This window comes from Ursus maritimus, unplaced genomic scaffold (assembly GCF_017311325.1).
Source record: "Ursus maritimus isolate PB19 unplaced genomic scaffold, ASM1731132v1 scaffold_8, whole genome shotgun sequence".
NCBI lineage: Eukaryota > Metazoa > Chordata > Mammalia > Carnivora > Ursidae > Ursus > Ursus maritimus.
Window position 1 is genome coordinate 14,049,162 of NW_024426996.1, and position 24,264 is coordinate 14,073,425.

Below are 24,264 nucleotides of genomic sequence, written 5' to 3' on the forward strand. Positions count from 1 at the left end.
AAAAGCTACACTTACTGAGCCCAATTATGTAAATGAGAGCATGGAATCAGACACCCCAGGTTTAAATTCTGGCTCTACCATTTATTAACTCTGTGAGCTTGGGCGAGTCATCAAACTTCTCTTGGTGTCCCCTTCTATAAACGGAGGATTATAGTAACACTATTCTCACGGGGCTGTTGTGAGGACTAAAGCAATTAAAAGAATGCTTGGTCCAGAATAAGCATTAAATTTATGTTAGCGACCGCCACAACTACTAACACTACAATTTCTATTACTATGCTAAAATATAAGACAGATACTTTGTATATTCATTGCCATGTTCACGATGTCCAGACAAATGCCTGGCACAGAGAAGAGATTCAATAATTGTCTGAACTAATTATTATGTGACGATCATTATGATAGGCATTTCATATATCATTATTGCATTTATGCTTTATTATAAACTTCCAAGATAGATACTACTAATATTCTTATTTTACTGATAGGAAATAGAGGCTTAGAAATAGATCAAGTAACTTGCTAAGGTCACACAGAACTTATAAGGTCAGGTCTATTTGGCTATAAGTCCCATGGTCCATGCTGCTCTATTTCCTATTACACACTGAATTTTAGAGATGCATTTATTTAAGTGTAATTTTTTGCACTTAGATCCTGAAAAACACTCTGAAGGGGCAATAAAAACATTGTAGTGACAGTCTCCCAACTTGCTTTTGGGAAAAAAATATTTATCTCTGCATAACTACTTGTGTCATAAAATGAGTGTATACTTGCCATTGGCTTTGGTTGACTGTGGAGTTGAAACGGCAGACCTCTTAGAACTTGGCACCACTGGATGACCATCTCTGTGTCATTAAAAAAAAAAAAAAAGAATAAAGAAAAGGCAATTCCAAATTAAGATGTTTGTTTAAATACCCTCTGAACCCTTTGCTAATTATTGAGCCTCAGGAATTTTATTTTAGATTGGCTTTGGGGGGACTAGGAACCCACGAAGCTGTAGACAAAATTTCTATCAATTTTAATCTATGTATTTTCTGGAGGGAGATATTCTTGACTGAAAAAAGATTAAGAATCTCTTCTTTGGGGCGCCTGGGTGGCACAGCGGTTAAAGCGTCTGCCTTCGGCTCAGGGCGTGATCCCGGCGTTATGGGACCGAGCCCCACATCAGGCTCCTCCGCTATGAGCCTGTTTCTTCCTCTCCCACTCCCCCTGCTTGTGTTCTCTCTCTCGCTGGCTGTCTCTATATCTGTCAAATAAATAACTAAAATCTTAAAAAAAAAAAAAAAGAATCTCTTCTTTACATGATCTTTCTCTGGATTTCAGTTTAACACACTACCACATTTCCCCTTTCATTTTATTTATTTTTATTTTTATTTTTTTAAAGATTTTATTTATTTGACAGAGATAGAGACAGCCAGCGAGAGAGGGAACACAAGCAGGGGGAGTGGGAGAGGACGAAGCAGGCTCCTAGCGGAGGAGCCTGATGTGGGGCTCGATCCCATAACACCGGGATCACGCCCTGAGCCGAAGGCAGACGCTTAACCGCTGTGCCACCCAGGCGCCACTTCCCCTTTCATTTTAAACACTTGTAGTATTCATGACCTAATTACTTAGTTCACTGTCACTCAGGTGATAGTTCAAAGATACCTTAGGAATTACAGGTCACTATGTTTCGTATATCTGAAGCCCCTGATATGTGGTTTTTTTTTTTTTTAATTGTTTAAAGTGAAAACCTAGACATAATATATATGTTCAAACGATTATAAGAAAGATAGTACCAGCCAATGTGAAAAACTGTCAGAAAGACGGCACCTTGGAAGCAGAGGACGAGTATGCAATCCTATCGTTGCTAGTGCTTGAGAGAAGAAAAGGGAATCTGCCTAAAGTATACACTGCTGGGAGAAGCAATTTGCCATGGGCTCTGTATAGTCTTCCCGGGTACCCCAGAAGTGCAAGGCCCTGACTGCTTTTTAATCTGTGCCAATTCTCAAGGCTATGTTTGTGGTGAGAAAGCTCGAGGGATGAGGTAACCTCTCTCTCCAAATAAAAAGCAGGTTTTCTTACAGGCTGCCATGAAGGGGCGGGTTCCTCTTCTCCTCATGGCATTCCTCTCCTGTAATACAACCCACTGCACGTTAAGGAATTCACTAGGCCCACACGTGTCATCCTCAGGAGACTTAGAAGATGTGTGGAACTGACACCAATACCATGCCCATGCTGCTTTGTGGTTATTAAAAAAATATTTTGTCTCTGATCCAGGAGTTTTTTTTTTTTTTTTTTTTTTTTTTTTTTTTTTTTCTGATCCAGGAGTTTCATACCTTCTACCAGCACCCAAGAAACAGTAACTGTTTATTAGCTTGCAAGTAGGGTTAAGACCACAGACCCTGCACAGTTCTTGACATACAGACAATTACCACAGATCTCTACCCCTCCATTACAGCTACCCTTTGGACTTTAAAGAGGACAGATATATACAGTAGTGGAGAAAGCTGGAGGAAGAAAGAAGGAGAAAGTAATTGTGGCTAGCACCACCATAACTGTGGTGACTACAGTGAAGATAAAAGCAGAAAGGCAAAAGAAAGTGATTTTAGGGCTGTGGTAAAGGGCACTCTATGGATTTTGAGGCAAAAAAATTCAGCTATATCTATGCTTAGCGGAGATGTTAATTTTCACAAAAATATTTTCCAGGTTGTTTGAACACTTTCTCCTCCACTAATTAACATTCAGCTACATCTATGGAAATAAATGTATGCCAATCAAATTTTTAGAAATACAGGATGGAAATAGATCAGGGATTACCTTCTAAGATAAAAAAGTACACAATCTAATTTAAAGGTTTAGAAGGAACAAATGTTTATGATCAAATGATTTAATTACAGTTCCTGTATTTTGAAAGACATGCTATGTAAAACTCACCATGTAGTACAGATATAAATGTAACATAAATCTGTAACCTAGAAAGCCTGCCTGTACGTACCTTATAGCGGGCAGAATAACGGCCCCACAAAGGTGTCCTAGACACCTAGGAGGATTCTAATCCTCCAAACCTGTGAATATGTTACCTTACTTGGTAAAAGGGATTTTGCAGATGTAAGTTAAGGATCTGAAGACTGGGAGGTTACTGTGTACTATCTAGGTGGGCCCGAGGTAATCACAGGGGTCCTTATAAGTGAAAGAAGAAGGCAGGAAAGGCATAGTCAGAGAAAGAGATGTGACAACAGAAGTAGAGTGTTGTGACTGCTGGCTTTGAAGATGGAAGGGGGCCATGAGCCAAGGGGTATATATGGGGAATCTCTAGACGGTAGAAAAGGTAAGGAAATGGATTTTCTCCTGGAGCGTATCAAAGGAATGCAGCCCTGATAATATCTTGATTTTAGCTCAGTGAAAACCACTTTGTATTTCTGACTTCTAGAACTATGAAGATAACAAACTTGTATCATCTAAGTCACTATATTTATAGTAATTTGAAACTAATATGTACATTTTTTCCAATTTATTTCTATTATTAAGTGAAAGAAAAGTGCTCATTAGCACTTCTTATAATGTGGAATTGTTACAAGGTGTAGTGAAAGTGATAATTATATGCCTCAATGGCTGTAGACCTGAGGTTTGGGTAGGACTGACTTTGCCCCAGCTCTGGAAATGGGCCAGCACTGGCCTCAGCCAATCAGTATATTCTTATCCCTTTGCCTCAACTCAAGGACTGGTCTTAATTTAGGTCTAAGACAATCTGCAGACAGTCCTTGCTTTACCATGGTTATTGGGGCGACTTGTCAGAAGATTGTTCTGGATAGTGCAGTATGCAGGTGTGAGACATGAAACTGACACAGCCATTTAACAATCATGAAGGAAGGGGCGCCTGGGTGGCACAGCGGTTAAGCGTCTGCCTTCGGCTCAGGGCGTGATCCCGGCGTTCTGGGTTCAAGCCCCACATCAGGCTCTTCCGCTATGAGCCTGCTTCTTCCTCTCCCACTCCCCCTGCTTGTGTTCCCTCTCTCGCTGGCTGTCTCTATCTCTGTTAAATAAATAAATAAAATCTTAAAAAAAAAAAAAACAATCATGAAGGAAACACAGAGAAGAGAGAATAACTGAAAACAGCAAAAAATGGAGACAGAGCCCTGATCAAACTTTGATGACCACCTCATCTTTGGACTTTTAAAATCATATAAACCCTTTATTGTTTAAACCAAGTTGAGTTGTATTTTTCTGTTACTTACAACTGAAAATATCCTGACAAACATGGTAACCACCCTATTAACAACTGCAAACATGTATCCAAACACTAATCCACTTAACATGCTCTTGGAATCTCCTATCAATAAATCCAGTCTGGGGGTGCCTGGCTGGTTCCGTTGGAAGAGCATGTGACTCTTGATCTTGGGTTGTGATTTTGAGCCCCATGATGGGTGCAGAGATTACTTAAATAAATAAAAAATGTTAAAAAAAACAAAAAAGTCTGTTCTAACTTAATTCTTACCAGTTTAGTCTGTGAATTACTAATTTAGGAATATCTTTTTAAGACAGCATAAGTGTAATCAAGAGCCTGAAACTTGTGCCAACACACAAAACCCACAAATAATTGCAGAGTACCTTGTTGCTTTCAGGACTACTGAAGGAAGTGACATGTCCAATGCTCTCTTAGCTTCTTCCAAGGTCATTCCTTGTGTGCTGACTCCGTTCACATAGTGGATGATGTCTAATAGCTGGAGGTTACCCTCAATGGCTGCAACTGAACTCGGATTGATATCACTAATATATACCACTTGATGAAGGCTGTCATGACCTCCAGATAAGGAAAAACCTTCAGGGAATAGAAAATATTGGGTTCCTTAGTCTTAAGAGTACTTACTTTTAACCTAGCCAAGAAAATCACACTGGACAAAGCTTGAATGTGCATTACCCAACTCCTCCTTGTTGCATGTTAATGTAATATCAGGTAGCAAATGAGGCAGCACTGGCATCCTGGGTAGTTCTAGAACTCGTCCTAGAACTAATCTGACTGTCTTGGGTGCAGCTCGGAGCAGATTCACTGCATCTGTGTGAGTCATGTTTGTAACATCTGTATCATTAACCTACAAAAATGAGAAAAAGGCAAAACAGGATTAGAAGTTGCTATTGAAAATACGGTGATCTTCCTAGCTGTATATTAGCCAGTAAGAGAGTGCTCTCTAATTTATTGCTAATTCTCTTTATTGTGGAAATCTTAAGTACAATGATCAAGTAATTACATGTGAAATAATAATGTAAAATACAAAGGCACCATTATTTTGCTAATATAGGAAATTTATCCTCATGGTAATTTAAGAAACTTTCTGTTCCTGATACCCAAGATAGCTTATTTAATGCTTTAACTGAGATTAGAGGGACTTCCTAATTAAAAAGGGAACTGTAAGCATTCCCTAAACTGTTAACTATATAAGGGCCTTTATCTTTAAGAGGTGGAGAAGGAAAGTATAAGCCAAACAAATAAATGGAGTGTTATATTAACTCAATCTTCTTGTTCTTCCTTCTACAGCCTGGCTTGGTTTTTGGCTACACTTGCACAAATCCATTCTGGTAATGTCTTACCTTTAGGAGCCGGTCCCCAGGTCTTAGCCTTCCATCACTTTTGGCTGGATCCTGAATGACATCATGAACATAACAACCAATACTCTGATTGCCTTTGGTTACTGTAAAACCCAGGCTTCCTTTTTCTGATTTAATTAGGGTAATGAGGAGTTCTACTTCCTAAGGGAAGAAAACAGTGACTCTTCAGGTTGTCTATTTTTGCCCATCGATGAACAGAGAGGACTATTATTTCTACTGAATGAAAGAGGAGGAAACCAAAACCACTGATCTTAACCAAGTGAAGAAGCTAGGTCTGTTCAATTCTAGATAGAATGTACCCCCATGTAAGAGTTGGGTTTAGATACAACACTATGTGTTTGTCTAAAGACAGCTGAGACAAAACTTACTTATGATTCAATTTTTGTATTTTTAGGATAAGCAAGGACACATTAGTGATTATACTTTGATGATCAAAGAATACATTTTCAGTGAAAGGTTCAGAAAAATTCTTCATATATTTCTAAATAGTCAAGATAGATGCGAAGAGCCATAAAAGAAAAGGTTTTCTTGTAAAGACATGAAGCCTTTGGGTGACTAAATATTACAACTTCATTTAATTGTATAAAAAAGTTTTAAAAAAAAGATTTTGAATGAGATATGAAGGTTGCTTATAGCTTATAGGGTGATGACACACTTTTTAAAAAAAAAGATTTTATTTAATTATTTGTCAGAGAAACAGAGAGACAGAGAGAGCACAAGCAGAGGGAGCGGCAGGCAGAGGGAGAAGCAGGCTCCCCACTGAGCAGGGGGCCCGATGAGGGGCTCGATCCCAGGACCCTGGGATCATGACCTGAGCCAAAGGCAGCCACCCAACCGAATGAGCCACCCAGGCGTCCTTGATGACACACTTCTAAAGGAAATCATTCAAAGATTTTCTTCTTTCTGAGAAAAGATTATTTTCTACTGCTGAGAACCAAACTGAAGATGTAGATGTTACACACACACACGTGCACGCACATATACGCACGCTTCTGGACAAACCAAGTACCTGGAGAGATTAACTCCAAAATGTTTATGATTTTTAGATGGTGAGATTATCAGTGGTTTTAATCTTTTTTTGTTTGTTTTTTAATTTTCCTACAAAAATGTTTATTACTTGGATAATAAAAACAATATTGAAAAAGGCTGATTCCAACCAAGGTAAAGGATATTATTCTTGGAAATTTGGCTTCAAACTGAATGTAAAGGTTTAGAAGTCTTAGGGCTATTACTACAATGTAAAGGATTCCATTTGGGGACACACACAAAAGTGTGAAGGAGGAAAAAATCACATTCAAACTTGATTAAAAATTAAATAGGCAACTCATCAGAATTTGGGAAATAGCAGACACTGTCTTAGGTGCCCCACATATATATTTCATTTAATCCTGACCACAATCCTATGAGGTTACTAGCTCTATTTTATAGCCCAAATTACTAAGACTCAGAAGAATTAAGTAATTCTACAGACATCTGCCCAGTTATGGCAACTCAGTGGTAGGGCCAGGATTTATACCCCGGTCTTTTTGCCTTTCCCCATGATTCATAGCACAGAAACACACCAGATATGTTATCTATTTACTGGACTTGGATATGAAGCTACTTTAAAAGATTGCCTTTTCTCTAAAGGGAAACTGTGTGTGACTACATCTTACTTGAAAAAATATGGAATTTTCTTAATACAAAGGAAACAACTCACCAGCTCAAAGTCTTCAAGGTGGTTTTCCAAGTTATTTTTCAAAGACGTCAAGCTTTCTTGTCTAGTTGGTTCAGAAATGTGATATATATGATATTTATCCATTAAATTAGTGGAAGCAGATTCTGCTTGGGGTTGATAGCTCAGCCCAAGAGTCATGTCCGGTGGTAGAGGGGAAGGAGGATTGCTATACAGACAAAGGAGCAAGACTATTTTCAAATACATTTCAATCCAATATAGTAAGTTTGTGCCACAAACAGAAAATGCTTAACAAATACTCCTGTCTGCTTTTGATTGCGATCCTAGCTAATTTTTGCCTGACTCTAGACTACGAATTTATTTCATATCTGTTACATGCTAACATTACCAATTTTTATTCTCTGTCCAGGTTTTATTTTGAAGCTCTTTAAGCTGCATAAATTAGTGAGACAGGTTAAATAAATATACTTTTGATTCCTAGTTGTTAATTCAAGGCTGAAGCTAATGTTATCGGAAACCTAATGTGTGTTTCAACAGAATAAGAAAACAAAAAAAGAAGAAAAGAATGCAAGTCTTATTTCTGTGGTTATTTTGGATGATACAATGGGAAAAAAACCCCCAAACCCCAAGAACTTGAACAAATAATGGGTGCACCTGGATATACACAAAGATGTAACCAAACAATAAAATGTATGAATAACTGTTAGAGGTATAAGTGTAGTCTTTCATTTTTTTGGCCTTTATGTTTTCAATCATCTTTCCCCATCTTCTGCAGTTTTATATCTTATCTTTTTAAACTCTCTGTCTCCTCCCTCCCAACCACTTTCCTTTTTATATTTGTACTCCCTACTCTCCTGCCCATCACCATCCAAACAGGTCTCTTCGCTTTCTTTTAAGTAATATGAATGATGATGACATGCAAACGACTTTCCCAATTTCAGCTAAATATGCTCAAGAGATCAGCAAGTCTCAGGTCAAGAGGCTAGAGAGCTTACTGGTTTGCTAACTAACACTGTCAGTCACAACAACTAGATATCTAATACAGGCACCATCTGCCCAGTCACTGTGAAGTTCGTTCACACATAGACAGACTTGATCTTTAAGAGAAATGTAGGTTGCTGCTCCCATTACTAACAACAGCCAGTTGCTTTGAGTGCTACACATAATATTGACAATACCTGTCCTCAAGTTCTGGTTTACTGGGTATTTTCTGAGGATAGTAAAACATGGTACAAATAGTATCTTCTTGACTCTTAGATGCTTCATGTTGACTTTGTGCCTGTGATACCATGTTGTTTAGAGTCTGATGCAAAGATGAACTCCAGCTCATATTTGGTATCATTGCTGGAGCTTTCACCAAGTCTTCTTCTCCACTCCCACTACTGTCACTATAACTGTCTCTCCTGGATGGCGATACGCACTGCTTCTTGCTTTTGTCATACATTTCATTTTCATCTGAGCTGGTGCCTTGCTCCACACATGCTGGCTGAGAAGAGTCTTTACTATTGTTTGGAAGTACTTGTGCCGGAGAGTGCAGTGGGGTCTGTAATGCACACATTGAAAGAGATCAGAATGTGACAACTTATATTAATTTTAGAACACTTAATTGAAGGGTGCCTGGGTGGCTCAGTTGGTTAAGCGCCTAATTTTGGCTCAGCTCATGATCTGGGGGTCCTGGAATCAAGCTCTGAGTTTGGCTCCTGGCTCAGTGGGGAGTCTGCTTCTGCCCCTCCCTCTGTTCGTGTTCTCTCTCTCAGCCAAATAAATAAATAAAATCTTTATAAAAAACAAACAATTGAAAAAGAACATGTTGAACAGCAGCACTATTAAAATATTCAATTATTTTTTGATAATAAAAGTAATTTATGCTCATTAGAGAGAAAAGCCATATATAAATATTATATATAAAAATAACTATTAAAATTACATGACTTATACCTTATTTTTAAAAAAGATTTTATTTATTTATTTATTTATTTATTTATTTATTTATTTATTTGACAGAGAGAGAGAGGGGGGGAACACAAGCAGGGGGAGTGGGAGAGGAAGAAGCAGGTTCCCAGCGGAGGAGCCTGATGCAGGGCTCGATCCCAGAATGCCGGGGTCATGCCCTGAGCCAAAGGCAGACACTTAACGACTGAGCCACCCAGGCGCCCTAACATGACTTATAATTTAAATCAGAATTGTACTATATATTGTACTTTGTAGCCTACTTTTTTTTTTTTTAAGACTTTCTTTTTAAGTAATCTCTACACGTTCCATGGGGGTCAAACTCACTGAGATCAAGAGTCGCATGCTCTACCGACTAAGCCAACCAGGCATCCACTTTTCAAATTTAGGCTTCCATCATGAGTATTTTCTGAAGTCCTTAAATATGCTTTGAAAAAAACTGCATAAAACTGTGTAATGATCCCACAAATGGCTATACCTTTCATTTATTTTAGAATTCTTTTATTTTATACAGTTTTTCTAACTTTTTATATTAATAAAAATCTAGAGATTCTTTGTATGTACATTTCCACCTCCGTTTCTCATTATTTCCTTGTAATTTTTTAAAAGATTTTATTTATTTATTTGAGAGAAGAGACAGACAGAGACAACAGAGACAGTGACAGAGAATATAAGCGAGGAGGAGAGAGAGATGCAGGCTCCCTGAGCAGGGAGCCTGATGGGGGCTCGATCCCAGGATCTTGGGATCATGACCTGAGCCGAAGGTGTCACTCAACTGACTGAGCCACCCAGGCATTCCTTCTTTGTAACTTTCTATTTAATAATCAGCACATAGGATGTTCTTAAAGCCCTTATTAAACAGTTCCAGATTGTTTTCCAGAAAGATTGTATTGATTTACATAGATTACATACAATTCTCTTTACTTACATTAAGAGAATTCCACTCAGTTCTTCCTATCTGGTGCCCAAAATCATTGTAGTCTCATAAAATGCTGTTTATAATACACCTTCAGAAATGATGCTTTTCTGTTAATGTCCTAACACTACCCCCCTCCCTGATATAAAAGCCAAAGTTTCTGGGGCTAGACACTCCTGCCTTTCATACCCAGGGGTCATGTTTATTTTTAAGGGAATACCCTTTTAAGTAGACAGGACAAAAGCTGTCTTTCTTCAATTACATTATTACTCATCTACGTATGGATTCCTACTTATTAGTATGTAATTTATAAATAACCATCAAAATAGATTTTGGATCCTTTAGCTGTTTTTTTTTTTTTTTTTAAAGATTTTATTTATTTATTCGACAGAGACAGAGACAGCCAGCGAGAGAGGGAACACAAGCAGGGGGAGTGGGAGAGGAAGAAGCAGGCTCATAGCGGAGGGGCCTGATGTGGGGCTCGATCCCATAACTCTGGGATCACGCCCTGAGCCGAAGGCAGACGCTTAACCACTGTGACACCCAGGCGCCCCCCTTTAGCTGTTTCTTGACATAAGAAATGGAAATGGACAAACATATTGCTTACTCTGTAATTTCTGGTATTAAAAATAAAGACAAAAGTTCTTAAATAATTTTCATTTTTATCTGAACTAGCTCAGAATGAGAATTATGCTCCCCAGTTTGGTTCAATGAAGAAATGGACAAAGGGTTTTGTAGCCATTATTTTGTATCTTTTCCTAATTATGTTTAGAAAACAAACTCCTAAAATTTTAGAATTCTAGAAGTGGAAAGGAGAGAAAAGAAAGTGAATTGAATTACTTTATATTACAAACGTAGAATACACTCAGAGGCTACATGACCCACACAAGATACGCCTAGCTAAAGAATAAAGTAGGATGAAACCCGGGAGATCAATCAATGATGAAACCGCTACAGCTGAATTAATCACTCAATTCTAGTCTATAAAAACACAGACTTTTCACAGGTCTCACCAAAAGAGCAGGGTCAATTTCTGGTAGCACACCAGGTGAAGGTCTACAGAGCAGCAAGGATACTTCTGGAGATGTTCCCCTGAGAGCAGATATGACTTCCTAGGGGAACCGTGAACGACAAAAGAAGAAGATACAGTTAAGCCAGCATTACGAAATCATTATGAATAAGGCCAATCTATCTCATTATTAAAAGTGCTACATTTAACACCTGGGGGCTTACCTGCTGAGATAGTCCTTTCAAAGAGGCTCCATTCACTTTCAAAATAACATCTCCCACATCAATTTTTCCACTTTCTGCTGCTGGCTGTCCAGGAAAGAGCTTTTTAACCCTTACTATGCTGGCATTCATTTGTTCAGGAATCAGACTGTCTTCTCGAGAAAAACTGAATCCTAGGCCTGAGCTATTTTTAAACAATTTTACCTCAAATGTATTCTCTGGAGAAAAAAAAAAAAAGGTATAAAAATTTAAATATTCTTAACATGCTATGTACACATATGAACATACAAACACATATACTTACAGACACATCTTAAAAAGGCCACTTTCTAAGAATATTTACAGCCTTATAGGCACTTACTGTACTTTTACTCTATATTCAAATCCTACCTCACACTCTCTGTCATTAGGAAACTTAATAAACTAAGCTGCATGAACTAAGCTACTGGAACAGGAAAGGGTTTTGATATCAAGGTTCTGAAAATAAAATTATGCTTTAATCCCATGTATTTTAATAAAAGACTGCAGAATAACAAAAAAGGAGAGAAAAGTCTGGGGAAGGAGAAGAATGAGGGAAATTCAGATACATAATTGCAGAGAGATGGTAAGAAGAGCAAAACAAATGTTGGAGAAGGGTAGAGGAAAGTAAGCTGACACTTTGTTTTAGTGAGGCATACTTTATTCCTGTAAACTGCAATGGCATTATACAAAAATTCTCATCAACAAAAGAAACTGAAAGAATAATAACCAGAAAAGAATGAAAAAACACATTTAAAGAAGGAGCGATGGAAAAAATAAAAAATACCAGGCAGTGAGATTAAGTGGGTATGCTGATTTTATTTTCATAATCAGATAAAATAATACAGGCTGGGCTATTTTTTCTTCTTATTTTTGTGACTAATTCAGAGGTACTAACATTTGGCAATCAAATAAGGAATTAAAATAAAAGACAAAATAATAACTATATACCACCACCATCGTTTATAAAGTAAAGGACATTTAAGCCCTTGAAAATGAGATAAAGAGAATCTCAGAATAAAGGGTACTTTTGTATTATGAACACTTTCAGCCTTATGAAAAACTCAGTACTACATCATTCTTCAATTTTCTTTTTTTACTATCAAGTAGTGTTATGTCCAAGGGCTTGCAAGTTTCTAAGAAACACCACTATTTGGGAACTATGAGGTGAATTTCTGCCTAGGGTTAGCTTGACAAGTCTGTAAAATTAAACCAAAACATAGAAAATGTTAAAAGCCAAGGTTTCATATGGGTTTAAAGCCATTCTCAGTAATTATTTATATTTGTTTCTTCCCTTGAAAATTTCATTTGAATTTTACAACTATTTAAAGCACCATTAGGTGGCCATATCTTGTTTTACGCATGACTTCATTATCCAAGGTCTTTCAAACTCGAAGAGGTACAAATACGTGTCTTTAAAAAAGAAAATTGGTATATTGCTCCATCAGATTATTTACAGTTTTTAAGAGTAGAGAGACTCCAGTGTGAATTATGATCAAATATATAAAAATTAAATTTTGAGTAAGTCAGTAAATAGTTAAAGGTGAGATGGCAGTCTCTCAAGGCCTGACCTTCAGTGACAAAGCTGTAGTCTTTGACATGAGTCATTTTCTTCATTTTTTCCGGGGCTGGACCTTGGGCATCTGGATCTGGAAGGGTGCACTGTGGGGTCACAGGGACATGTTCTTTGGACGCTGGAGACTGCCCCTTTTCTAATAACAGATGAACCACCTAGACAAATGGAATAGCACTTCATTAACTAAAAAGAATTATAAGAAAGTAGACAAATTTTTAGGACTCTGTATAGCTGATGGTATAAAATCATTTACAGTAACTACCTGGTCCACCAAAATATAGGTAGAGGAAGAAAAAATAAAAAAACAAAGAAAGGGGGGCGCCTGGGTAGCACAGTGGTTAAGTGTCTGCCTTCAGCTCAGGGCGTGATCCCAGCGTTCTGGGTTCGAGCCCCACATCAGGCTCCTCCACTAAGAGCCTGCTTCTTCCTCTCCCACTCCCCCTGCTTGTGTTCCCTCTCTCGCTGGCTGTCTCTGTCTCTCAAATAAATAAAATCTTTTAAAAAAACAAAACAAAACCAAAGAAAGGGATTGAAAATTTCAAAATCAAAGTTTTATTTTTCTATATCCAATAAACAATTTTCTATATAAAATAAACAATTAAAAAGAAAAATTTCTTGGCACGCCTGGGTGGCTCAGTTGGTTAAGTGTCTGACTCTTGATTTCAGCTCAGGTCATGATCTCAGGGTTGTGAGATCAAGCCCCACGTTGGGCTCCATGCTGGATGTGGAGCCTGCTTAAGATTCTCTCTCTCCCTCTCTCTCTGCCCCTCCCTTGCTTTCTCTCTCTTAAAAAAATTTTCTCTTCTAGAATTAACAGAAACATGTAATAGGAAATTTGGGCACTAGAATAAAATCACCACATACTATAATATACAGATCATTGTAAATAATTTGGTAAACTTCAGAAAGTAATTTAGCCTTTGGGCTGAAAAATGACTAGAAGTGAAAATCACTAGATATTTGTAGATGTTTACGAAAAATTTAAAGAATGCAATCTCCACCCTTCCTCCTGTCAGATCTGGTAATATTAGGGCTAAATGTGTTATAGAAAGCGAAGTTTTCTCAGTGAAAGTCCTCTGTCATAATACGTGTTTCCCAATTTGAAGGAAAAGAAAATACCAGAACATTTACATGAGTCAGGCTTGGTTTCTTGACTAACAAATTTGGAGACCTCATGAGACAGATATTATTCACACATTATTATGTTCTTCTGACATATCTTAAAAGGTTGGTATAATGAACCATTATTACCTGTCCTGTATTTCTCAGTGTTTCCACAGCTTGCTTATGGGTAGCTCCTTCCAGACTAACTCCATTGACGGCAAGGACACGATCACCTATAAATTAGGCAGTACATTTGAAAAAAGCAAATGATAAGATAAAGATTCTATATGCTTTTTAATATTTTGTGGTATTGTTTTATATTAATTTATTTGAGGAGAGACTCAGACAAATTCTGGACAAAATCATTTCACAGAGTTTCTTTAATATGTATCTATGTTCTTTCCAAATTTTATGACTAATCTTAAATCTAATTTTGAACAAAATATTGTATGTACTGTAAAATCAATTTAAATCATGGAAAAAGATAAACTGACTACAAATGTAGAGAGACTGGAGGAAACTAACCCAGTTAGTTTTTATTAACAATATAGGTGTCAGTGTTTTTACAGGGCACTATTCCTTTCCCATTTTAAGGCAATTTACTTCTTAGAAAGAAGTAAAAAACATGAACTACAACACTGTCAAGGTATTTTCTGGTACTAGAGAATAGGCTGGAAAGAAGAGTTTTTGGGATGACATCAGAGAATTCTTTAATGCTTTAGTCTTAAAATAATTGCATATGTTATTTTATATTATGAATATTTGAAGGTCTCTATCAATTTTCTAATTTCTTATTTATTTGTTGAAGTGATAATCCTATGTATGGTTCCTATACACACACACTCTACCTTTGTGAATTCTGCCATCGGACTCAGCTGCTCCCTTGGGAATAACAGCTTTCACATAAATGCCACCATGTCTGACATTGGTATTCACACCTCCCTAAAGTGGAAAAAGACAAATAAAATAACATTTTGTCATATGGAAAATTTCACACTCCATCTTTCAAATCTGAGACCTAGAAAGTATTCAGTTCATCAGCCAAAGCAGCAGCACATCAGCACATGCAATTAATTCAAAACCCAAGAATATTTGTAGCCAAGTTTTCCAAATGTAAAGCACTTACTCTTTAGAAAAACTCTCTACTCAGAAAACAACATGCCAAATCTTGACTATATGAATTGCTCTCCCTTTGTAAGTCTACACCATGCATTATAAGCAAGCAGAAAGCAAAATTCATCTATGCAAAATTAGTATGAGAACATGACTGTCAGAAAAAAAAGCATATAGAATAATTTACTTCAGATCATATTTGCTAAACTGCAACTTATAAATCTAGGAGTCAAGGAACAATTTTTTTTTTTTTTTCATTTTAAAAGGCTTCGGTAGATAAGTTTTGTTATACTATAAATGAGATCTAATAAGTAGATTCTCCATCTCTTGTGGATATATAGATTTTATTTTCCTTCACAACAAGAAGACAATAAAATTCTAAAGAAGGTAAGGGCAAGAGGTAAAGAGTTACAATATTTTTTAAAAGTGCTAGAAAATTAGGTTTTCTTTTTGACCTCTCTATGTTAATAGTGCTATTTCTACCATGTTTTGAGATGGCTTTTCCTAACTAACAGTATGTTTCTTCAAATGTCATAAATGATAATGTTACAATTTAGAATTAATAGAATGGAATTCTAAAGTATTTTCATCAACTAGCCTGCTCATATTTAACTACCATACAAGTACATATGTTCCTGGGGAACCCCTAATTTCAATATACTAATCAAGTTTACAATTAAGACATATTTTGGAGAGAAAGGGCATGTAAATATACATTAGAATTTATTTATGACGTAGGTTAAAATGTATTATTCAATGCTCAAGCAGAATTGTCATACGTATGCAAAACATACTTAATTTTATATTTTCTTAGTCTTGTATTCAGATTAAGCATTATGAAATCTACAGGGTTTAAGTAAGTAGCATTTGTCTAATTTCTTTTAAACCACAGGAAAAAGTCTCTAGCACACAAGTTTTTTTAAAAAGTTTTAAGATACGACTGAATTTTTAATTTGGGAAATATTTCACAGGTTTCCCTTTTGAAGCAAAATAATTAAATTAATAAATTGGCATACAATAGGCTGCTGGAAATGGAGAAGAGAAAACATTTGAAAACCTTGTCAAACAGTACCGTGACACTTATCCCCAAGCTGTTATCATTTTTAGCCAGTTCAACCTCAAAGATATCTCCAGGTTTAGGAGGTGATGAAGGAAAAGTTTTATAATTCATTTTGTTGGATGTATTCATTGAGGAGGAAGATTCCTTAACAAAGAAAAACAAACAAAAGGATTTCTTGTTAGAGTCAAAATGAATTACTACTGGAAGATCAATATGTGTTTTTTGGAAAAATTAAGGAAAAGCAAGGTATTAAGGGATTGAGTAAATTCAAAGATCATGAGGGCTGAAAGCCATCTCAGAGATCATCTAATCCAATGTCTTTATATTTTATGGTTGAGGAAATTGAGGTCTAGAGATTAAAGGGCTTGCTTCAGGTCAAACAGCTAGATAAGGCAGAGGAAAGCCCAGAACCCATTCAAACTTGGCTTTTACATAATCCCTGTCTAATGCCTTTTATGCTCACACATTTAGGAAGTATTTCTATTTCCTTTAAAAATCAATATGTATCAAGCCGCAGCTTTCAGTTGGGACCTCTAAGATAAGTAGGCTTCATGTTTACTTTGCTTGTATTTATAAATTCAATATAAACATAGGCACAACAGCTAAGCCCCATTTGAAAGGGCATAACCCTCTTATGAGGAATGTTGGTTCCTCGGTGAACAAAGGACTAAAGGTTCTTTTCTGAATCCGCTTGTGAATGTGAGTTTACATTTATAACATTTCTAGGAAATGAGCAATTTTGTATGTTGTTGTTCTTATTATTTTCATATGTTCAGAACCTCAGAAGAATTTAGGCTATCAACAGTAAAGTCAACTGCCCATTATATGAACTATTTAGGAACAACTTTTTCAGACATTAAATTCTCTTAATATAAACATTAAGTATGCAAGAGACAAACAACTTATAGAAAATAATCATAACCTGATTATTCATTCCTTTGTTATCAGGTTGCAAGTTCCCAGAATAATAGCCATTTTAGAGTTAGTATTCAAAGCTGCTAATTTGTCTGAAAGTTAGCATCAAATGCAGTAGCAGTTAGTAACACAGTACATAAACTATTCTTCCTTTCCAGAATAACGTAAGCAGTGTATAGTAGATTATTCTGCTGTGTAATATATTTGCTGTTGTTTGCTTTATTAAATGGAAAAAAAAATCCAGAGATTCAAATTAAACTATGCCTTTTTTGGTGTCTGATGATCCTGACTGCTGGAATAAGTAGCTTCATCCATGTCTGAATCTCCATGGTCAGAGTAATCTGTTGCATCAGAAATGCCTGGTTTTTTAGTTTTGCTTCGATTACTGTCAGTAGAAATCCTCTTTTTCTCAGTGGTTTTGGAGATCACAGAAGGGGAAGGGCTGCCGTGCTGTGATTCCTGCCAGGTTCGGTCACCTACAGGGCTGGCAAAGAAACCATTGACCTGGCTCTGGGACAAGCTGGCACTTTCAGTCCTGGAATCCTGAGAACTCAGGCTTCCTTCCCGCAGGCCCCCAGACAGCCCAAAAGAGCTCTCTGAGATGTGCCTTGTGGTACCATGCGGCCAGCGGTGATCCTCAGAAGAATCGACAGCACTGTCTTGCATGTAGGAAGGTTTCTTCATGTAGTTTTTCATGCCATTGGCAATGTGCACAGGAGTAGAAGGCACTAGAAGTCAAATCCATCAAGGAGAATAACAAGTTAGTGGCACATAGGACAGTGCTTACATACTTGCACAGTGTTTCATAGTGACTGTGGGAGGATTTCACACAGGATAACATATTCACAACATCTGATCCAGGGTCTGGAGCCAATATCAGGACCCGACAAATGTGGCAGGTGCTTTCTGTTTCCTTTGCCCCCTCTTTTGAAAGGTTACTCCTGTTGCATCTTCTATAAAAATGCATACCCCCCTTGCCTTAACTCCCCATTTCCATTCTCCAATACCTATTTCAAGTGAGTCTCCTCTGTGAAGACTTTCTTGATTCCCTAAGTAGAAATAATCTGAGTCACCAAAACTCCTTGATCCTTATTTCATGGTTATTAATAACTTATTTTATATTGTTCTTTCAGACTGCATTTTTTAGACTCCAAATAATTATCAAGGCAACTCCAAATTCCTTATATATATATACAGCTCTTATAAGCTTTCCTAAGACACGAATCATAGATTTCAGTAAAAAAATTACAGATGCAATTTATAAGAAATTAAGTTTTATGTCAGCAAGGGAAACCAAGGAAAATTTAAAAGAGGAATGAGCAACTGGAGAGAAAATATTTGCAAAAATAACAAAAAATAATCAAAGAGTTAATATCCCTAATAAAGAGTTTCATAAGATTAGTAAGAAAGAGATTTAAAACTCTTATAGAACAAGGGTATGATATGTAGACTGGAAATTCAGAGTGAAATACAAATAATAAATACATGAAAAGACATTCTCACGTTGCTCAGGGATATGCAGTTTAACACAGTTTTCTATCTCTGTGGCTGACAAAAATGAGAATGATAATTTCAGCCATTGCTGGTGTGAGGAGAGCACTGTCACATCTACATGGCTGACTAAACATCAATAAAACTTGGGCAAATAGATAGCACTTGTCGAAAATCTAAATGTGCATATGCAATCTACTTCTAGATATCTAACCTCTAGGAATATGTACATTTTCCAATGGTGTATATACAAGTGTATTTGTAGGAACCACATTTATAAAAGAATTATAGCTAACCTGGATATACAATAAAAGAAAAACATTAAATTTTGATACACCCATGACATGAAATATAATGCCACATGAAAAAGGTGTATATTCATGGATGTTCAGAATATAGAGTATACAACTTGTAAACTGATATTTAGATTATAAAAAATAATTATATTTTTAGTTTTAAAAAAGTGTGTCTGTGTGTATGTGTGTACATACAGTATTTTTTTTTCAAAAATTTATCTCTAATATACAGAAAGTGACATAGACATCAAAGAGTCTCCCTAGAGAATGGGGTAAGGGGACTTTTACTTTTTACTTCATTGATTTCTGTATAAATTGGATTTATTTTAACAAACTAGTATGTACTCTATAACTTTAAAAACATTAGCAAACATAAAGAAAAGTAAAAGCCTTCCTCTTTGGTGGTTGATACTTGAGGGACAGCCTAAGGTATATGCTGGTAATGTTCTAGGTTCTTTGAGTTCTATTTCAAGTTACACTACAGTATAGCTACACATATGGTAAGATTAATCTAGCTTTCTGAAGAAACAGTTTCACAGAACTATACTTTAACATTATGCTTTTAACTTTTATTGAGAATGGGTAGTAAAAAATAAAATAACTACATGAAAGTCTGCTGAAAAGAAAAGCTTTATTGGTCCCTACACTAAGTAAAGTTTCTCTGCTAAATGCTCTCAGTACCTTGGACTTCTTCTTAACATTTATCATAGTTACAATGAGACATTTGTTTAGTTAGTTGTTCAATATTTGTCTTTTCTGATAAATGTTAAGTCCCATGAGGGTAGAGTTTTTGTGTCCTGCACATCAGAAGCATTCAGTAAATATTTGTTGAACAAATGAATGCATTTTCTATAAAATATCTATTGAAAAGAAAATCAAGGTGGGAGTCCCTTAGAGCTTTATTTATTTTTCAGGTGATATTGAACTATTCCTTGACATATTTCTCAGTACTTCGGGATGAAGGTAATTTGCACATAATTAACACTACAATGTTTTTGAAAAATACTGTTAATAATGACAGCTAAAACCCACATTTAAGTACTTAATAGGTACCAGGCAATGTGCTAATTTTTTACATGTATTACCTCATTTAATTTTCAAAACCTGTAATGATAAGCACTTCTGTATTCACCATTTGATATATAAGTATATTGAGTCTTAGCAAGTTCAACTGATTTCCCAGGGTATACAGCGTTAAGCAGTGGGGACAGAATGTGACCCTAGACTTTGGAGCCCTTTGTGCTGTGTGTGCTTCTCTCACCAACACTGCTTCACCACCTGAGACCCCGAACAACTCTGTGCAAGGTAGACAAGGCACAGCCAAGATCACTGTCTCCTCCTTAAAGAAAAACAATCATGGCTCAAACTCAAGTCATCTCATCTTGGTCAAGTGCCTTTTCTCCCACAACATGCTAATGGCAGGAATTATGAGACAAAATGATATGGTCTTGTTTTAAAATTTCAGGTGTTTTTATCCTTTTACTTTTTACAGTCTTGTTCAGGATAGGACTTCACAGATAACTATTACATAATTATATTAATTAGACCAGGGTAAAGAATTTTATTTCTGATTTGGCCTATGAAGTGATGGGATGCACCGAGTACTCAAAATTTCTTTAAGTGACATCAATTTGGCACAACAAATCCATTTTTATGCATATAGTACTAAAGATGCATGAGATAGTAAATCTTGGAAGTGATGAATGAATTTTACACTAATGGATAATATTAAACAGAGCTACATATATTACATTTTCAGAAAGGAAATAAGGAGCTTAAATCCAATTTAAGCTTTAATCCAATTGGAACTTCAATCCAATCCATGATATTGAAGTTCTTGTGAAAAGCAGAACAGAATACACAGCTAAGAAACATCCACAACATTACCTTTGGGTATTTTCTCTTTTGGCTGAGAGATAACAAGTGTCACATCTTCAGGTGCATTTTGTAAAATTTCGACTGCAGCATGGTGGCTGACCCCCTCGAGACTCACACTATTCACAGATATCAAACGGTCTCCTGTAAAAATAGACAATCCAGTATTTTCAAAAACAAAGAGAGATTCATGCTAAATCTTAGAAATGTCACTGCCTGACATTATTTTTCAGTATTTTTGTTTTGCCCAACTTCTACTTTTGCCGTCTGTGCCAATGCATGCCTGTCAGTTAAGTACTTAGGAAATCACCTAAATGTAAAGTACCTGGCTTTAAGCATCCATCCAAGTCAGCTGGTCCTCCAGGGGTAATTGAACTAATAAATACACCTAGATCCAGTCTTCCCATCTTCTCCCCACCAATAATTTGAAATCCTGTGAAACAACACATTTAAGAAAGATCTTCATGACACTGGTGCTTTCAATGACTAATGAGCAGTCTGTCCAATGCACAGAAGTGTAGAGATGCTCATATCAGATATGATAAATAGGTAACACATGTCAAATGGGACTGTTAACTTTGGTGGAAGTTTTGCTTGTAAGCATTTCATCTTTCACATTTCCTGACTGGGTGGGTGGGTGGGGTGAAGGGGCAACCTTCATCTCGATCTGGAGTGGGCTGGTGCCTCAATGCTAATGTTATACTACAGACTTTTTCTCTTTGAATTCTTACATCCCTTTAAGAATCTCAATGACTTACCTAAGCCATACTTCGCATCTTTTTTCAGGTTCACCAAGGTGATCTCCCTTTCTGGTGAAGATACTATGCTCCATCTTTTGTGTAGCACATCTATTGGAAAATTACAACTTTTTAAAAAAATTTTACAATGTAAAATTAAGATAAAATAAACAGAACACGCCCAGGCATTGAGACTGTCTGCTTGTCCCAATTTAAATGTTAACAAAATTCATTAATAGATTACTTGGTCACTTTGAAATTTTATTTCAAATAATATTATGCCATTGTCTTATATTTTGATGGTGATTTATAGTTCACAAAGGGACTGATTACCATCACATGGTTCAATATGTGATTATCATGCCACTGATACTATCATGTTAATTCCTTATAAATGATTCCTTGTGAAATAAATATATTTCAGTTACAAATGAGTAAATAACTCTCAAGAGTTTAAATGATTTGAGCAGGTTTACTCAGTACAGGCAAGAGTCGAACCTTAAACTTAAGTTTTCTGACACTGTTTCTCTGTTACATCACAGTTGACTTCCTGAATTTGACAATGCTCACTACGTTAAGTATTTTTCACTAATAAGTGGTTTACATTTTTACTTATAATGAATAAAATATTCATGGTAAGTTGTATGGTAAAGCAGCAACAAGAGGAAAATGGATTTACTTTTTAAAATCCTGTTAATAATGACTTGGCTAGCACATTCATGTTCTCAAAGGACTTTCATCTACTTCTTATTTGTGGAGCAATCTTACGAGTTAGGTAAAAAGATTTTAAATCATAGCTTTGCAGATGAGGAATAATAGTTCATAACTTGTTCAACATTACAGCTAGTATCACTCCTAGCAAAATGCCTTTAGTCAATACTTGATAAATGCTAGTTAAATAAATTGAGGGAATGTTAGCATCAGAACTAGAATTTACTTTTTCTTATTTCCACTGAGGGCTTTATTTATTTTTGAGTAGGTAGGTTGATCATTCACAAATATCTCCTAAATTAAACCAATAAATATGCTACTTAAGTGTCATGTTAATAAAATTACTTCATTTACTTAGCAATCTGAGCATGTGAACACACACACACACACACACACACACACACACACACACACACACACACTTTATCTCATCTTTTCCTGATATGGGCTGAATTATGTCCCTTTACCACCACTCCCAAATTTATATGTTGAACCCCTAACTCTCAGTAGCTCAGAACTTAACTGTTGCTGGAGATAAATAAGAAATGAACATGAGTTCTTTAGGACAAATCCTAATTCAGTAGGACTGGTGTCCTTGTAAGAGGAAATCTGAATAGAGACATGTGCACACATGTGTGCACACAGAGGGAAGACTATGTGAAGACAGAGGGAGAAGACTGCCACCTACAAGCTAAGGAGAGAGGTCGCAGAAGAAATCAATGCTTCCAACATCTTGATCTCAGACTTCTAGCCTCCAAAACTGCGAGAAAATAAATTTCTGTTGTTTAAGTCACCCAGGACTGTGGGACCTTGTTTTAGCGGCTCTAGCAAATTAGTATACTTAATAATATCAATTTTAATTTGATAGTTCAAACTGGTTTGTGTGTGATGTGATGGAACATGAATGCAACACACTTCGAAAGATAATTTTTGTAAACAAAACTTTCAAATTAATCTCTACATAGTTCTTAAGCATACTGCAGCTTTTTGAATATTACAGATTATTTTCAACACATGACTACCCATGGATTTAAAATTGTATAAATGTTACAAAATAAGTAATTTTGTTACATAGCATGTATTAATGCTTAAATGATGCAAATGTGATACTTCATATTCTAGAAATGAACCACTTTAACATCAGAAAAAGTAACAGCAATCATTTGCTCTCTGGAGTAAATTAACTTTATCCCTTAAACACAAAGCATTAATGCAAGTTGGCTAGCTCTCTATAGCATACGTGTCCCTATTTCATTGTTTCTTTTTGACCAAAACTTAGTTATAAACTTAGTTATAATCAATAAGAATAGTAGTAATTCAGTATTTCTAATTAATTTATAAGATTCCAAAAAGAAAAAAAATCACTGGGCAATGGTGTGAAGAACCTTATATACTGGGTATGTGTGTATATATATATATGTATATACATACATACACATACTTACAAGCATAAAGTCCATGAATTTGTTAATGCCTAGCTTACTATTATCATCTAAGCATCCAAAAATACTTTTATCCTAAAATAGACAAGTATCTCTAATTTTCTGCTAGATCCAATAAAATACAACAGGACAAACCCATAAAATAAAGTGAAACAAATAAGAGGGTAAGTTTAGATTAAGTATTATATGTATACTTTTATCACCATTGTGAAGACAAAATCCATTTGGTTTATGCAAAGTGTTTTTGCCCTCAATTATAAAACTGATCAATATTCTTAATGTGGCTAAGGAGTATCTGTTAGAAGTCAAAGGTATTGATTCAAAGAATAAAAATGCCATTTACTTTTCCAACGTTATGTACTAACAAGATTGGTTATTTATATTACCTATTTGGCTAATAAGTGCGTGTGTGGGTATAAAAAAAATATTTCCCAGGTAAACATTATTAGAATATATACATATATATACAGACACACACACACACAAAAGAAATGTGTAATATTTTTATGTATTTTTGTCTAGAAGCAACAGATTTAGCTCTCTATATTCAATGATTCACCAGTAGGATT

The 24,264-nt window shown here is 35.9% G+C and overlaps 1 protein-coding gene across 1 annotated transcript in view; it reads right to left on the bottom strand.

Moving 5' to 3' along the window:
* The window catches only part of PTPN13 (protein tyrosine phosphatase non-receptor type 13), a 139,760-nt gene that overhangs the window by 24,853 nt on the left and 90,643 nt on the right, over positions 1-24,264 (bottom strand). The window contains exons 20-35 of the mRNA XM_008706172.2: positions 21,564-21,653; positions 21,131-21,238; positions 20,818-20,949; positions 17,408-17,871; positions 16,241-16,372; positions 14,904-14,997; positions 14,203-14,288; positions 12,947-13,106; positions 11,361-11,575; positions 11,141-11,239; positions 8,440-8,804; positions 7,286-7,469; positions 5,569-5,727; positions 4,901-5,072; positions 4,591-4,801; positions 775-845 (exon numbers count right to left, since the gene is read on the bottom strand). Of these exons, the coding sequence (XP_008704394.2) occupies positions 775-845; positions 4,591-4,801; positions 4,901-5,072; positions 5,569-5,727; positions 7,286-7,469; positions 8,440-8,804; positions 11,141-11,239; positions 11,361-11,575; positions 12,947-13,106; positions 14,203-14,288; positions 14,904-14,997; positions 16,241-16,372; positions 17,408-17,871; positions 20,818-20,949; positions 21,131-21,238; positions 21,564-21,653 (2,742 nt within the window). The remainder of the gene's footprint in view (positions 1-774; positions 846-4,590; positions 4,802-4,900; positions 5,073-5,568; positions 5,728-7,285; positions 7,470-8,439; positions 8,805-11,140; positions 11,240-11,360; positions 11,576-12,946; positions 13,107-14,202; positions 14,289-14,903; positions 14,998-16,240; positions 16,373-17,407; positions 17,872-20,817; positions 20,950-21,130; positions 21,239-21,563; positions 21,654-24,264) is intronic.